The 17,679-nt window shown below is 44.8% G+C and overlaps 1 protein-coding gene across 2 annotated transcripts in view; it reads left to right on the forward strand.

Annotated features, from left to right (window-relative positions):
- The first annotated feature begins 2,005 nt into the window (after nt 1-2,005).
- PRDM15 (PR/SET domain 15) overlaps nt 2,006-17,679 on the forward strand; it is a 37,952-nt gene continuing 22,278 nt past the window's right edge. Inside the window, exons 1-7 of one of the 2 annotated variants that reach the window (XM_083608747.1) lie at nt 2,006-2,562; nt 8,034-8,079; nt 11,759-11,852; nt 13,696-13,849; nt 14,607-14,859; nt 15,169-15,288; nt 16,560-16,784. In XM_083608747.1, the coding sequence (XP_083464873.1) occupies nt 8,043-8,079; nt 11,759-11,852; nt 13,696-13,849; nt 14,607-14,859; nt 15,169-15,288; nt 16,560-16,784 (883 nt within the window). In that variant the 5' untranslated portion in view covers nt 2,006-2,562; nt 8,034-8,042. The remainder of the gene's footprint in view (nt 2,563-8,033; nt 8,080-11,758; nt 11,853-13,695; nt 13,850-14,606; nt 14,860-15,168; nt 15,289-16,559; nt 16,785-17,679) is intronic. The other variant, XM_083608748.1, reaches the window with a different exon arrangement.

The following is a 17,679-nucleotide window of genomic DNA, read 5'->3' on the forward strand; positions in this document are numbered from 1 at the left end:
GGGTTTCCCGCCTAAAGTAACTGATGTGGACCTGAGTGAAAACTATATACATGATAGTCCTGGTGGCCAGGGTGAGAACTTCAATACGTAACAAAATGCACAGAGATTTTAAGTTCCCATACTTGTTTACTTGGCTCTCAGAGGCTCTCTTGAGAACTCTGTCTAGCTTGGTGGGTGGTGGGTGGGTGTTCGCCAAGACCTGTTCAGTGATCCAGAGGGAAAGACTGTTCACTTAGGGGCAGTTCTAAGAGGGTGCTTTGAGTATGTCAGGGGTGGATTGTGGCTATGCACCATCCCCTCACATAAGCTGTGAGTTACATGTATTTTTAAACAGCTCTTTTGTGCAGAACTGCCCTTGCACAAAACAGCTATGTTAAAAAAAAACTGCCCTTGCAGCTCCAGGAACACGAAAGCAAAAGTGGAGAAAGGAAGCAACATACTTCCACGTGAGTGACTCCAAATCCTTACCTTGCTTGGAGTAGCTTACATTTATTTGACTGCTCATTTATGGAAACAGTGGGTTAAATTTGTTACTATCATAATCCACCTGGGACCTTGGGGTGAAGAGTGGGCAATCATGTTAATACACTGGAAAACTTGATTCAAAAAAGACTTAAAAGGGGTGTGTGCACACAAGTGCCTGTCTGCATGTCCACAAGGGACCGTCAGGCTTCCAGAACTTAAGGTAGGTAAAGTACTAATTGAGAGTTGAGGGGAGGGAACAACACAGTGTGAATACAACCTTGTTGTTGGCATCTGTTTCGAGAGACAATGGAGTGTGTCTCATGGGGTGAAGTCAGATCAATGTGATAGCAGCACCAAAGTGACCTCCCCGGAGTGCAAGCCTGGACAGTGTGGATACAACCATCTCACTTGTTGGATTATCCCACCTCAATCCTGGTTTGCACTCTGGTTTGTGCTCATGAGTAGACAAAGGTCCATGAATGCTCACGTGGGAACTGACCTATGAATGTATTAACACACTAAGTGTGGACCCAGCTTAGCTGAAAGAAGCAAGTTATCAACCTTTTCTGCTCAGCTTGCATTGCAAGTTTTTTTTTTTAAAGCAATACCTATCTCCCATTGTAAAGGGGTCTAGAAAACTATTTGGAAAAACTCCGGAAGATTTTGTCAAAATATTTTAATAACACACAGGACACCTCACACAAAAATGGATGAAGCTTCTGTATTCTAAACTGCTGTGTCCCACCCCACCCCCACCTGCATATTGCTTTGTCTGGTGTGGTATAGATTTCCCAGTCACCTTAAGGATGGGCAGAGAAATCCTAAGGGGGGTGCGGGTGGGCACAATTTGAGTGGTAGAGCCACTGGCAGTGAATGCTCTGCTGATTCCAGCTACTCTGGATGCAGTGGCGTAGCGTGGGGGGTGCAGGGGGGGCCGGCCGCACCGGGCGCAACATCTGGGGTTAGGGCAAATCCACGGGTTAGGGGGCGCAAATCCATGGGTTAGGGGGCGCAAATTACTTGCCTTGCCCCGGGTGCTGACAACCCACGCTACGCCACTGTCTGGATGGAATTTAAAGGCCTGTTTTAAGAGAGAACGCAAGCAGTGAAGAGAGCCAGACGAAACTTTCAGGGAAGGGCGTGGTATCCCGTCCTCCCCAAGAGGATATTATCTACGGCTAATACCTGCGAGATGAGCGCCGCAACCCTAGAGTCGGCCACGACTGGACCGAATGGTTGAGCCTTAACCTTTAATACCTGAAAGGACGGAGAAAAGGGATGCTGGGGGTATGGGAGGTCTCAGTTCTTGGGCAGGATGAAATAGACGAAGGCAGTCGGTCCCTCAACTAACCTAAACCCAAGCCTTTGGCATTAATGAAGGTCAACACCAGCACTGTTGATTGCTCTCAGAATAAGCTGGTACCCCTAATAAGTGGAACCCAACGTCTCATCCTCCCCTAAACATCTGTCTCTGACACGTTGAACCATTCGGACGCGCAACCTTCCATGTGCATTAATTCCGACGCGGTTATGGAGCCCTGCAAAAGGGCCTCCTTCCTGAATGTCATCCAGCACTTCGTTGCCTTTAAAAAAAACAAACGAAAACTGCACGGCCTGTTTTTTCAGCAGCGAGTCCCTCGTCAGTTCCAGGGGAGGCCACTCCGTCCACCCGCTGCAAATCGAGAGGGTGGCAACTAACACCGCTTAAACGAAACTGTAATCCTGGGCAGGTGCCAGGATTTCACCCGTGCTCAGCTGTGCCAGGCGGTGGCGCGCATGTGCGCGTGTCACACAGAGCTGCCCATCCTCCCTCTCCATCCCTCCCTTGGCTGCTGCCGTTGCCATAGAACTTCTGCCTTCTCCTCTTCTTAGCACAAAGCGGCTCAGCAGAAGCTCGGCTGCCCCTCTCTCCATCCACCTCGCCCGTCCGCCCTGGTTTCACGGCCGCCGCGCCACACCCCCCCTCGACTCCCTGAACTACGATTCCCATGGTGCCTCGCGAACAACCAAGCTCCAGCTTCCGGTGGCGCGTGGTTTCCGGCTCGGATCGGAACCTGGAGCCCGGATTCGATCCGGGTGTGAACATTCCAAAAGCAGGTAAGGCAGCCCCCCTCCCCCACCCTCCCGCCTCGCCGCGCGCCGCCCCCTCGCCGCCGGGAGCCGCCCTCGCCCCCCGCGCGGGGACTCTGGGCCGGCGGGCCCCCTCTGGCGCGCGCGGGGCGCTTCTCGGGGAGGCGCGGCGGGGCCCCGGCAGCGGCCGCGGCGCCGCCTGCTGCTCCCTCCCCTCCGTCCCGCTCTCCTCCTCCACGCCGCCTGTTCTTTGTTACAGGCAGGAGCCGCCTGCGGCCGCGCGGCGTGGAGGGGGCGAGGCGGGTCCGAGGCAAAACCCGGCGGAGCCGCTCCCGGATCCCCAGCCCAACCCAGGCAGCCGCCCGCCTGCCCGCCCGGGCAAGGCTCGCCTGGCGCCTCCGCCGCCCTGGGCTGCGCTTCTCTCCCGCCCCGCGCCCTTTCCTCCTTTCCCCTCCAACCCTCACCGGACCTGGGTGGGGCAGCCCCTGTGCTCGGGGAGGGAGCGCGGGCGGGCGGTGCACCCCGAGATGCAAGCTCGGGCTCACCCTGGGGCTGGGAAGCGGAGGGCTTCGGCTTGCCGGGGGGCAGGACAAAGCGCCCGCCCTCCCCCGCCGTGCCTGGTGCGCGGCTGGAGAAGGGCAGGGCAGGCGCCGCTCTTGCGAAGGGGGCGTGTGGAGGTGGCCTGTTCCATAGACTGCAGCGACTCGGAGAGGTGCGGGGCTCTCTCCTTAAAATCCGCAGGCAGCGCTTTCTCCCGCCGATTGTGCCCCCTCTCTGGCGCCCGCTTGGTCCTTTTGTGCCACATACACAAGGTCACACACACACGCGCGCGGACCTTGGGGAAATTCGGCATATCTGGCACGTCGTGTTCTTGCAGTCGCGTTTTCTCAATGCATTGAAACATTGTGGGTTTCTTTAAAATAAACATTTAAAATGCTCTTTTTAAAAAATTCTCCACTCGCCTCGGTTGAGAAGTAGATCTGGTAGAATAGCTTGCTGATTATGCCGATGATATTATATTCTGATAAATTAATTCTCATGATATTTTAAATATTAAATGTATGCTTGAGTCAGGTATTTTCCCCATTCTCCAATCATCCATTTGGCTATAAGCAGTTACTGTTGGAACTGTATTTCATCCTCTGATGTGGATGGACTGGCAAAGGTTTGTTAGCCAGGCAGATTCATCCAGTGGCATAAATTGCTCTCTTTTTATTACGTTTTTCAAAATACTAGTTCAATCATGCGGGTCATGTCCATGTTTGAAAATAAATGTGAAAACTGCAATTTTTAACTGGTTTTAATAAAAAGACATTGAATGCAGATGTATTGTTTCTTGACCTGTTTACCTGTATTGAGGGCCACATACTACATTGTGTCAAAAATATTAACATGTCAGAAAGGAATGTGTGAAGTGACCCGTCATGTGTGGTTTGTAAAATCCCCAAAATGGAATTTAGAGTAGGATTATTGTTCAGGTATTAATCTGATATGGGGAGTGGAGGCTTTTCCAATTTTTGGATTCGCCATCATTAATACTTCTTTGCACTCTGGCTTGTGTTGACACACTCAACGTGACACACTCCATGACATTATCATGGAGTGTTTTCAAGGGAAACGGCCGATTTCCATGGTGCATTTATTTTCCCCCCTTCACACATGGTCACGTCCTGCTGAAGAAGTTAATTAAGGCTACATGTTCCAACCACTGTTGATAGTACATATAAAGGGGCTGGTATGTTTGTTCAATAAATTTTATTGTTTATTGGCGCCCACAGCGTACTTGATGATTGATACATTCAACTGCAAGATGCATGGGTGCCATTGTATGGAACCCATGAAGTTTGCTATTAGAGGCCCATTTAAGGTGGCAAAGATGCTTCAAAATAATCTCTCATAAAATTAAAACCAATACTATAATATTCAGTAAGTGAGCAAAATAAAATATTGGAAATCATTTTTCTTGTTTCCTTGCACAAATTCAGATATTAGTTAATCCATTAATCCACTTGCAGTCTCTTTCCTGCTCCTGTTATTGATGTAAATAATTTTTTTCTAATACCTTTAATCATGCAAATACTTGCACGTTTCTCTTAAAATCTCATCTAGTTGTAGGATTGGCATTGGACTGTTTACTAAGTATCAGGTGTCTATGTTTTCTCAGCTATACTCAGATATGATCTCACTCTTTTGATGCTGCTTTTTTAATTAGTTCTGCTTCCTCACCTATCTTGCCCAAAGAAAAATGTACCAATTAGCAGTTTACTGCAAGTTATTATCTGTGTTTATTTAACGGATGCTATTTCTGTAGTCATGTAGCCTTGATATCAGTATGATTATTCATTTATATTTTTGCAAAATGAAAGCATTGCAATAAAATTAATTAGTATGGTGCATCTGAATTTTGCCTTGCTTGTCAATGGGAAACTAAGGCATTAAAAATACCGAAAAGAAAAACCATAGTGCTAACAACAGTTATAAGCACTGAAAATTGCCACAAATGTATAAATACTGCAACCAAGTATAAAATATATTGACTCTGCTTTTGTCAACATGTTGATTTGCAACTTAAAGACTTGTATAGTGCAGTGTTTCACACTCCCTTTCCACCTGTCATCTATATGGCTCAGCTGGTTAGTGTGTGGTACTGATAATACCAAGGTTGCAGATTCGATCCACATGTGGGACTGCTGCACATTCCTGTATTGCACGGGGTTGGACTAGATCCTTGGAACTCTTCCAACTATGATTCTAATTTTGGACTATCCAGGGTTCATTCTCGTTGTACCACTTGTGAGCCAAAGTCAGTGTTTGGGACAGTAGCGCTAGACCAGCGTTTCCCAAACTTGGCTCTCCACCTGTTTTGGGACTACAATTCCCATTATCTCTGACTACTGGTCCTGCTAGCTAGGGGTGATGGAAGTTGTAGTTCAAAAACAGTTGGAGACCCAAGTTTGGGAAACTGCCCTAGAGTAAGGTGGAGGTCAAAACACAATTAAAGTCAGTGTTCCTTTTCCTGGACATGTCTTGTTTATCTTCCAGGATCCTGGTGCTTCTGGGATGTTTACAAGCAGGGTGTAAAGGTAGCCTTCTGTCCCCAGCATGTGATATTCAGAAGAGTACTCCTGGGTATGGAGGTGCCATTTAGCTATCATATATTAGCTATGGAGAGAATATCATTTGGATTTAATCACTTTTTGAGCCATCCAAGCTAACAGACTTATGGGGTACTTGTTACATAAAATACACACTTGAAATTATTTGCTCACAAATCAAAACAGCATGAGAGTCAGAACAGTGTTTCCAGAGAGCTAGGATTAGTTGTACTGGGCATACATGTTGTGGAAAGGATGTTTGCTGCTACATAAAATTGTGAAGCATCCCTAATTCACTTAGTCCCTATATCTATTGGGAAAACATCCTGTGCCCCACAAGTTCAGAGGTAGTTGGTGAATTTCATGCTTAACCACATGCACATTCTAGGTAATTAAGCCAAAGTGAACTGCCAGGGTCCTTTATGCCTTCAGGTAAATGTACACAAATGGAGATAATTGAAACCAAGCTCTTTCTGTTTTATAGATCGCCTCTCCATAAGCAAAAGCTAAAGAGCCCTCTTAAGAAGTGCCATGTCTATGTCCTTGCTTGTCTTTTCTGCAATCGGGAGTTTTATTTCTAGAAGACTCCCAAATAAATACCAGTTTTGGCTCCTCTTCTTTGTTAGCTATCGCAGTTACCTGGAAAACATTTCAGAACAGAATCTGCTGTTTCTGAAAGTACCAGATTGAAAGCTTAGAAGCGGTCGTCAATGATAGGTGGGGAGACGAGTATCTGAGTAAGCAGCGAGTGCCATCTTAGAAATAAAAACTTCAGATATATTCTTCGGATTGTGGTGGATTATCTGAGGCTCCAAGTATCTCCTCAAGGTGCAATGTGTGAATCTCAGTTGTACTCAGTTTTGCATAAGAAAGCTGACACCTTTCTGCAAAAAGTAGTGTTTCTTGGGCTACCAGTAGCCTTCAGTTTTCTCAGTAGCAGCACACCCTGTGGTCTGCATGTCATGCCAAGTCAAACTATGGTTTCCCAAACTTGGGTCTCCAGCTGTTTTTGGACTACAACTCCCATCATCCCTAACTGGCAAGACCAGGGTCAGGGATGATGGGAACTGTAGTCCAAAAGCAGCTGAAGACCCAAGTTTGGGAACACTGGTTTAGCAGGACCATACCGCCTCCAGAGAGGAGCTCACGGCTGCTATGCCCTTCCCTGGTCCTTTTTGCTGCCATGCTGCACTGAGCTAAACCAAAGCTGGACTGCAACAGTAAGTACTGGGCTCCAAGAATCATATAATTTCTGGAAAATATTGGGTCATAAGTGATGTGTAATTTCCTCCCCACAGAGGTGCATCTGACACCTTCATTGCATAGCTTTTGTTGTATGCTGAAGATTCATCTCTACCCTGTTCTTTTTACACTTGAGATACATATAATTTAGGACCCACTCTAGTTGTGATTGAAAATATTTTTAACCTGTTTTCAGTTATGTATTTTATATTGATATAACCTGCCCTGGAACATTCTGGTGAAGGGCAATTAAATCTTAATAATAATAATAATAATAATAATAATAATAATAATAATATAATTGCATTGCACTTAAAGTAAAATGAGCCAACAGTCCTGCCATTTGCTGTTTCAGGAAACAGTACTGAGAATAATAACTCTTTACCAGCTGTTTGATCCTTCCAAATGTGCACATTACATGCACAGTTTCATAAGAACATATTGTGGAAATCAATACGTTTCGAATTATTACATTTTGATACTTTTAATTGGTCTTAACTGGTTTTCATCTTTCAACATATGTTGGTCTCATGTTTTTCTTTGCAACCTCAAAGCTAGGTACCTCACTTTCATTTTTATTTTTCAAGTGAAGGCCGTTTGCAAATGGCTTTCCACCATATGTATAAGATCACATGGAATGGACATGTGCCATACATAGGTCTATAAATGCTTTTACCTGTATGGAAGTTATGTTTGTTTAGGAAACTTGTCATGTTCTGCAATTCAGACACAAGTTTGAGTGTTAAATTTTCAAGTTATTGTGCACAGCGTTCTTAAAACAATAACACTAGTGGGTGATGGGAAGGCGATAGAGCACCTACCATCTCTAGGTAGGGCTAGGAATATCCCATTTGAAACCCTGGAGAACTGCTGCCAATCCATGTAGACAATATCTGACTGATGGTCTGACTCAATAGAATGCAGTTCCTTTAATTTTGTGAGTTATGTTCTGTGTTTAACTGTAGGGAGTAATATAACCCTTTAGAAATCAATAGCAAAACTCCAGCCAAATGTAACCTGGGGCCTGTTTTCATCCAGCCTCTCCTAGACATAAAAAGCACTTTCGTTAATATGTTGGAATCCACATAACTCGGGCAGGTGAGCTTTTTGCTATCAAGTGCCTAACAGTCTCATTGGAATCTGTCCCTTCTGTTTTCAAAGGTCTTCAAAATGGCAGAGGATGGCAGCAAGGAGGCCGTGCTTATCTGTAAGTATCCAAGAATACTTCTGCATTAAATATGCCTCTGCATATTAATTGTCAATGAGAGCCAAATGAGGGCTGCCACCTCTCCTGTGTTCAAAATAGAAGAGAATGGATGTCCGATCCCGGCACCCGGTAAAATGCGGACAATTTAAGTGGTTGTGTTCCATTTAGGAGAGGCTGAGCCCATAGCTGTCAACTTTTCCCTTTTCTTGCGAGGAAGCCTATTCAGAATAAGGGAATTTCCCTTAAAAAGGGGAAAAACATTGACAGCTATGTGAGCCAGTGTAGGCAGGAACTGAGCAGGCACAGCAAACAGTCTGCCATGCATTGTAAATTTTCTGGGGATATTTACTAAGACCTTTTGCAACTGCTTATAGGAGGTATCAGTGAGCACATTGGCAAGCTATAAAGGTGAACAAATGCAAGCACATATACTTAGTCTTCCTCTTGTCTGGGGATGAGACCTGAGAGGTTAAACTAGGATTTACAGAAAAGATGGGGGATTGGAGAGGGGGACAGAAGCATGGTGTTCAAAACTATAAATGACTGGTTCTCAAAACTTTTTTCTCTGAGCCATACTTTCAGAATAAAAATTTGATTGTGCCACACTGAATTTTGTAGTGATTAGAAATACATTGGGAAACAAAAAGAAACAACAACTAGCAGCGCTTGATTTATAACATAGAACACAACTACTTTATAATATGATCATGGGAAACCAGAAAGTATGAAACAATGCAGCTACATAAGAACTTGAATCATTCCCAAACTAATGATAAACGCGTCTTCCCTGGCACTATGTTTGAACCGTGATTCTAGCTCACAACTAGGATTGTGCTCAGTTCATTTGATGTTTTTGATGTCATTTTGAAAAGATATCTATCCATATTCTGCAGATAGTAAAAATTATTTTGATACTATACTATAGTGAAATGTTTAAATGTTTCTTTGATTGTCCTTGAATCTTTTCGCTACACTTGCCATCCTTTCCTGCCACACCAGTTTGGGGCACCACAACCTTTCAGAACTGCTGCCATAAATGCATGGGCCCAGATTGCACTGTGGATTTACAGATTTTATCTGAGATATCAGCTGTTGAATCTGGGCATACACACACTGAATTTTACATGTGAACACCCTTTCAAACAGTACGCCTGGACATTGGTGTCTGGTGATATAAAAGGTGGGATAAGTGCATTTGTTTGGCATGGGATAAAAGGTGTGTTTTGTTCCCCACTACTAGGTAAAGTTATTATAAGGGACTGAAGATGCACCAGAGAGGAGTATGGAGAAGTTTGAGATGCATGTGCTTGGAAAATGCACATTTTTTTTGCAGTTCTGTGAGAAGCTTGTGAATAACCCTTAGTAGGATTTCTTGTTCGCTGTTGGATTCTTCCTCTCATGGCTAGAATTTAAGTGGTGGGGGGTGGTACTTAATTTATAGCAACTGACATCACAGACATTCGTAGCTCCAAGCAGTCTCGTTTTACAAACCAAACAATTTGTTTTGTTTCATTATTTTGCTGTTCTGTGTTTTTTCCTTCATGCACCATCGCAATAAATAAATACTGAAGGGTTAGAACAGCACTAATAGCTTTGCAGATGCCCCCAAGGCATAAGAGAGCATGCAAGAGTGCTGTTTAGTTGTGATGACTCTGCAGTGCTGACAGCTGTGGTGCTTTTTTACCAGCAAGCTAAGCCGATGTGTCTGAGATACTACTAAAAAAATACAGGATGACTTGTAGCAGGACTACAGGAGACAGCATTAGAGAGCAAAATAGTGAGTTGCAGTAGTGTTGGTTTGAAAGCAGAAGACCAGGGATTGGAAACCATGCTCTGTTTGTGAGGCTACCTTTGAGGTTGGTCAGGAGGCTGCAGCTGGTGCAGAATGTAGCAGCTTGGGAGCATACTACTGCCAGCAAATAACGCCTTGCCTGGGGGTTTGCACTGACTGCCAAGTTCACTGTGTTGGCATATACCACGCAGGGCCAAGTTATATACCCGGTGGGACACTGTGGTTGGCGGGAGATGTCTCTTACAAGTTCCAAGGATCTCAGAAGCCTGCACCACTGTAACTCAGGGCAGGGCTTTCAATGCACTTTTCCAGTTGGATGAATGGATCTCTGCCATGGGTGCCTGTTTGCTCCCCCCCCCCCCAAAAAAAACACCAACAACATATATCTGATCTTTTAAAAACTGTATCTTGTGCATTGCCTTAAGACCTGTGCATGGAGGATAATTAATAAACAAGCTCTCTGTAGGCTGTGTTAGTGCAGGTCTAACATCTGAATGAGTGAAAGGTAGGGTTGGAAGCAACCTTCCTTGGCACAAAAGACGATTAGAGGTGATGTTGGACTTGCTTTCCGACTAAGATCCAAAGAAAAGACATGGAAGCTGAGCCACAGCTTTAAAAGAGGATTAGGCAGGTTCATGGAGGGCAAGGCTATCAGAGACTACTCTACGCAATGCTTTTGTTCTATATCCACTGTGGAGAACAGTTGCTGGAACCCAGAAGTTTGGAGAATGCTGCTGCACCTAACTCCTGCTTGCAGACTTTCCGCAGTGGGCATCTGGTTGGCCACTGTGAGAAAAAGGATGCTGGACTAGAGGGGCTTGATCCAACAGGGCTCTTTTTATTACATTATATTTGGCTTAGCATGTTATTCAGGCATGCATAAGCTCTCTCATAGGACAATGAGGAAACTGCCTTGTACCGCACAAGACCATTCTTCCATCAACTTGGTGACTTCAGCAGTTCCCTAGGATCTCAGACCTAACTGGAGATTGAACTTTTGCATATAAAGCATGTGCGCTGCTCCCTCCCCAACTAGGAGGGGAGGAATAAAGCAGCTGTGAGGAGGGAAGCCTGCACACTCACGTTGTGTCCTGCCCACGGTTGTTTACAGGCATGGGGCTCTTCAAAATAAGGAACTGGGTTCCTCTGAAGCTCAGTAGATGGAGCTTTTTTATTCTGAAGTTCTTTCCCTGCGTACAACCACAGCCAGGCTAGTGTTCTTTATCCCCGAATTCGCCCTGCCAGTCTGTGCAAGTCCTGGGCCTGTGCTTAGAACAGGGCGTTCTGAAAAGCATGGCCTGGATGATGGAATGGATCTACTATTACAAAAAAGGGAGAAGCAGCTATGGCTGTAAACAAAGCTCACTCCTAGAGATGTTTGCTTCTTCTGTGGAGCCTGGGAAAATGGTGATGCCTCTTGGTTCCTGGAATAGCCTTTGCTCTGAACACTGAAGAGACGTAACTTGAGGTAAATTAAGCTGGAATGGTTACAAAACAGTCTGGTGAAAGGTGTTTGTGTAACATCCAGAAGAAAGCGGCTTTGCACACATTGATTCAGAGAATATGAATATCATTTTCCAGCCAGAATCGGTTATACCAAGTGTTGCATCCCCTTCCTCTAAGCATCCTTCCTCAACTGACAAAACGATAATTGTTAGACATTTATTCAAAGCCTATTTTCTTTGGGAATTTTTGCAGGTGCTGTTATAGTCTGATAACACAAGTGCCATTTTATTCCTTATCTATCCCTGGGATGAGTTGAACTATACTATTGATTCAAACAAGTACGTGGCCACCGGGTAATTGAATATCACAGTTGTTGGAGTACACTGTGAAGCTGCTTGGCTTTCTCCATGGCTACCTGCTTTTTCTTTTGTCTGCTTTCAGGGTGTGAAGATTGCAATCAGCATCATGATTCCGAATGTCCAGAACTGGGCCCAGTGGTGATGGTCAAAGACTCCTTTGTGCTAAGTCGGGCAAGGTAAGCCAACTCTTGCCTTGTTGGCTTGCTTAATTTTAAAGTAAATGAAGCCAGATTGCCAATGCAAAAGGGAGTCTTCTGTTCTCACTTATTTTGCTTCTAGTGTCACATTTTGAACTAGGAATGCTCCCAGTCTTGGAGAACTCACATGCATGTAACTTTAAATGTCTCCCAAACAATTCTAAGCTGAAAGATCTCATTCCGGAGTGTTTTCAGCAGCATGAGAAGACGGGGAGCCAATCAGTCCTGCCAGCCAGGGCAGAGTATTATGGCTAGATCATCCTTTTTAACCTTTGCCTTTTCTTATATGTAGATGACAGCTTCCTGGCATTTATCGCAGTGAGGGAGAAAAGCAAGGCTAATCACATTTGTGTCAGTGGAGCATGTGGATTGTACAATGTGAACGACACAAAAACGGAATTTACAGACAACTCAGTTTAGTTGTACCTAAGTCATTGTGCAAGCAGAACGACTACCCTGCAAACCTTCTCTGGGGATTCCTTCAACCCTCCAGAGCAGATTTGGGGGTGCTCGGGGGGAGGGGGGTCCTGGGGAAGGAGAGAGGGAAGGGAAATTCCATTGAAGTCATCGCCTGAGTGCAGAGAGTTCAGTTGGATACAACCCTTTCTTCTAAGTGGACTAGTCTTGTTTGGAAGCATGAGAAGCAGAGAAAATGCCTTTCGTAGGCAAAGGACACAATACTTGGATGCCAGATCGGCTTTCTCCTCAGTCATTGGTGATGATAATAAATTGTCAATAGAAACAGCAACTTGAGGTAAAGATCTTCTTAGGTAGCCTAAGCATCTTCAGTTGCACTTCTCTTAATTATTAGTATTACTAATGCTATTTATAGCATGCCTCAGTGTAGCATGGTATGCATTTTATACCATAAAACCTGAGACTCAGGGTCACTTCAGAGTTTAGATTTCCTACATGGAAATAACTTCAGTGTAGGTGAAACTGGGTTTAGATCTGCACAGGGTTTTTGTATCTTTTCCCATATGGAAGTGCTTGCTGAGGAGGGACTCTGTGATCAAGCACATGCATTGAATGCAGAAGGTCCCGGGTTCAGTTCCTGGCATTTTCCATTAAAAGGATCAAGTAGCAGGTGTTGGGATAGGCCTCTGCCTGTATAGCCTGCCTATCAGAGAAGGCAACATTTGTCAAAATGGACAAATGTTCATAAGGTCGCTACCTATGTTTTTATAGAAAAAATAATTTTTGAAATGGTCCTGAGGAATTGCTGATTACCACTTATTAGAGAGCTGTTGAAGCCATTCACAGGCAATTACTGACCCTCATACTATATAAAAGTGTGGAAGGTTGTGTCTTTTTTCTTTATTTCAATTACTCTGTCAATGTAGAAGGTCTATATAGAAAATTTGTCCCTCACAATTGATAATTTTGTCACTGAGGAGAGAGGACTCGGGGCCCATCCAGATTTTCTTTCACACCACAATTTCCAGGCAAAGATCCGTGCTTTAAAGCTCCATGTCTGAGTGGGGTTTCCCCTCCCTCCTGGTGTGCTTTCTGTGGGGAAACTGCATTTTACTGCTGAATTGGTGCAAATGGCAATCAATGTAAATTGCCATTTGTTCCGATTTAATGGTAAAATGTGGGTTTCCCCACAGAAAGTGCCATAACAACAACAAAAAAGACCACTTGAACACAGAGGGTTAAAGCCTGTGCCTGGGCCAAAAAAAAAAAAAAAGGCACAGATGGAAGTCTGGATGAGCCCTCAGCTCTTCCCTGTGGATGCCAGGGCTGCATTTTTTCTTCTGTGGATGCTGAAAGATCTTTGGTAGAGTCAACTCATTTATGTGTCAAAATATTCATTTCTTAGATCATCCCTTCCCTCCAACCTGGAGATCAGGCAAGTTGAAGATGGGATTGAAGGCATTTTTGCAGTAACACAGCTGGTGAAGCGTACCCAGTTTGGTCCCTTTGAATCAAAGAGAGTTACCAAACTGGAAAAGGAGCCAGCATTTCCATTAAAGGTACAATGATACTGTTTGGGTTGGTGATAATGTGAAGGCAGTAAGAAATGGAGCAACCAGGCTCTACCATTGTCTGAATGTGTATTTGCTTCATTTGGTTCTTTTTTTAGTTAGCCAGTTCATTCATTAATCATTCTCTGCCCCCCCTTTCTCTCTCTCTCACACACACAGAGTAGCCTTTTCAGTTCCGATAGCTAATGCTATAGTGTTTTTGTTTGTATGGCCTGCAGAAAACTTCTGGTTTTAGTTCCGTCTGTTAACTTTCAACATGTGCAGTCAGGCAAGCAAGATGTGCTGGTGTTGGCAGTCCTCATATGGGGGAAGATGGAGTAAGAAATATGGAGTGGACCTGATCCTAGCAGGGCTTGCTTTTTGTACCAAATTTGAAAGGCTCAAAATACTAGCCCAGGTGGCACAGGAACAGTTGGGAGTGCACTGTAAGACTCCTGATTGTTCCTTTGCAGCCACAACTTTATGTGCCCCACACATTGACGGGGAAGGTTTGCGTTCTCCTTGCCTGTATCTGTGAAGTCAGGGGTATGAAATAAAAGTCAGACCAGTTCATAATATTACATTACCACTTACCACAGTAGCATGGAAGCCAGATTCTTCCTCTCATGCCATTACAGTAATGTAATGCAGGGACCACATGGGCAGGTCATAGTATGGTAGCAAAAATGCATCCTTGTCTACGGCTATTTATTTGTTGATCATCACTGCAAAGTTTGCATTCCCTCTTTGCACGGGTGTCTATTAGGTTTTTCAGAAGGATGGACCGCTAGTGTATTTTGATACATCTAATGAAGATGATTGCAACTGGATGATGATGGTGAGGCCAGCCAACCAATACGAACACCAGAACCTGTCTGCCTTCCAGCATGATAATGACATTTACTTCACTACATCCCGGGACATCCCACCAGGCACGGAGTTACGAGTGTGGTACGCCGCTTTCTACGCCAAAAAAATGGAAAAGCCCGTTCTAAAGCAAGTTTCTAGCATTGCCAATGGTACGTTGGGTTGCTTCGTGGATGGGTGGCAGATAGTTTTTTTAACTATCTCAAAAAATGTTCCTACTTTCTCTGTGGGGCTTATTTCATGCAAACATCTCCCTCACATAAAAAGAAATTGATAGAATCTATGTCCTGATTCGTATTATTTGTTACACGTAATGGAATGCTTCCTCTGATTGATATTTTCTACTTTTAAATATAAAACAGCTTCCAATGATCTAAGTTTCAGCAGAGGCACACCAGGCATTGTAACAGCAATGTGGTTAGTAGGAAAATAAACTTATGCAAACATTATTTCTCTGATAGATGTTTGTTTAGTAGTGATGGAATGTGACCAAGAAGAAAACAAAACTACTTCGAAGCCTCCCTGTTCCAGTGGCACTTATTCTCTCAAAAAATTAAAATTCCCCCGTTCTAAACTTTCAGGTATGGAAACTCTTCGGTTCTTGTTGTGCGAACGCTATATAGCCAAATCATCTGTTAGAGCAGAGCTTTCCAAACTTTTCATGTTGCTGACCTGCTTTTTAGACATGCATCATTTTGTGACACAGTAATTCAGTTTTACTAGCAAACTGAATGTTAAACTAACCCCTTTCCAGCCCTGAGAGGAGTGGCGGGGAGAGTTCACACACACGTACACACTGCAGCCAACACACTAATGTGTCATGACACACAGTTTGGAAAGCTCAGTATTAGAGAAAAATCTGATGGCGTATGATAGGGTTTGAGGTGGAACTGATCTCTGGTGGGTATTGAAGGAAAAGTTTAAACCTGATATTTTGAATGTCTAGACTGGGGTTGGGTGGGTGAAATGGGGGCTGTGGCCTTCCAAATGTTACTGCACCACATTTCCCATCACCCCTGATGACTGGCCATGCTGCCAGGGGCTCCTGGAAGACGGGGTTACTAACAGCATCCAGAGAACCACAGGCTTCCCATCCCTAGTCTAGAGCTTGCCGCTCGGTTTGTTTAAGATACTAAGCCCCTAATTTTTGTTTGTTGTGATATAGTGATCTCTCTAGAAAGTAGTGAGCCGCTGAAGCAGAGTCCAGCCAGTTGCCATTTTAGAGGAGAGGTGGGAAACCCGTGGTCCTCTATATGTTGTCTGGCTCCATTTCCCCATCCATGTGTCAGTGTTTTTGAAAGCTTTCCAAGAATCCCAGCTGCTGATGAGCAAAAGGGAGGCACTGTTAAGATCCACAACTCCACAGGCGTAATTTTTAAAGGTTGAATGTGCTGACAGCTACAGTAGTTTGGCTTGTGTTTTCTAAAGAGAGCATTTGAAAAGTTCATTTCTTTGCCTCTTATCTTTAGACAGGGGTGGGGAACCTCGGGCCCAGGGACCACATGTGGCCCTCCAGAGCTCTGGCCCCTGGGGCTCTCCCCAGCTCACACCTTTAGCAGACCTGCTTTAGCCCCTCATAATGTGCTTTTGACGGGCAGGAATTTGACCTTGAACGGTGATAATCCTCCCAGTTGAAAGCACTATCGAAATGAAGGTTTGTACTATGGCATGAGGGTCTGCTCTCCTCAAAAAGGGTCAAAAGTCACCAGTTTTGTCACAACTTTGTACAGAGGTTGTGTTTGGAATATTGTTGACTTTAGGTGGCATTAAATTTAAATGAAGGGAAGGCCCTTTACTTCTAATGTTCAGCCATGCCCATATATTTTTTTGTCTCATCTCTCTTCCGTTGCAGAGCATCGCCGGAGTCACTTGGAGCAAGCCAAAGGAGCTCCACAGAGCAACCAAAAAGATGCAGTTGCTGAAAAGGTTATGGAGGCCCCCCCTGCAGACCAGCCTGTAGCCCATGAAAGTGCCAACACCACAGTGGAAGGGAAAAGAAAACCACGAAGGGGCAGGAAGCCCAAAGTGGCAAGACCAGAAACGCCCATTGTGATTGTGGACAATAAAGACTCTTCTGGTGAGCCCAGAAACTACTAAAAGTAGCTATCAGTGATACTTCATTTCATACCCTAAATCAGGGTTGGGGAAAACTTTTCACCCAGTGGGCCAGATGGTCATGTTCACCTCCCTCCCTCAGGCCAAGCTTGACAGGTAGGCTTAGCTGCCCACCTGTCATGCTGCCTACCTGTCATGCGAATCCAGTCACAGTAGCATCTGGTGAGCTTTGTGCCTGCAGGATGCCCTTCAAAGTGCTATCCCCCCCCAAAGCAATTCATATGGGGCTTTATAGGCCGATTGGTGGCATCTGCAAATACCCTTGCAGCTGAGGCAAGTTTTTACCTGTCCTATACCTGACATCGTCTATGATATGGGTGGGCATGATGTGGCCAAAATAGCCTCACAGGTGGGTCTAATTAGGCCAATTGGCCACTGATACCCTAAGCCACTGATGGCCAGACTTGGCCGTCCAGCTGTTTTGGGACTACAGTTCCCATTATCCCTGGCCACTGGTCCTGTTAGCTAGGGATGATGGGAGTTGTAGTCCAAAAACAGCTGGAGGGCCAAGTTTGGGCAACACTGCCCTAAGCGAATTACTTTGCATTACCAACTGCTTTGCTTTACGGGCAGAGGGCACGAAGAAGCTGAATTTTCCATTTTATGACATATTTGCATTGGGGAACTAAATTTATTAAGAAGTGGTGTATCACAGCACGTGAGCTTATTGAATTGCCTTGTACTGAGCCATCTAGTCTGGTATTACCTTCTCTGTCTAACTCTGGCTCACTGAGGCAGGTGTGGGAAACTTGGTTTTCCAGATGTGGCCGAACTGTTGCCCTAGTCATTGTCTTTGGCTTAACTAGGGTGTGCATGAACCATTAAGCTCAGTATCTTGTATGGCTGTATATTTAGGG

The sequence above is a fragment of the Podarcis filfolensis genome (genome assembly GCF_964270895.1).
Source record: "Podarcis filfolensis genome assembly, chromosome: 4".
NCBI lineage: Eukaryota > Metazoa > Chordata > Lepidosauria > Squamata > Lacertidae > Podarcis > Podarcis filfolensis.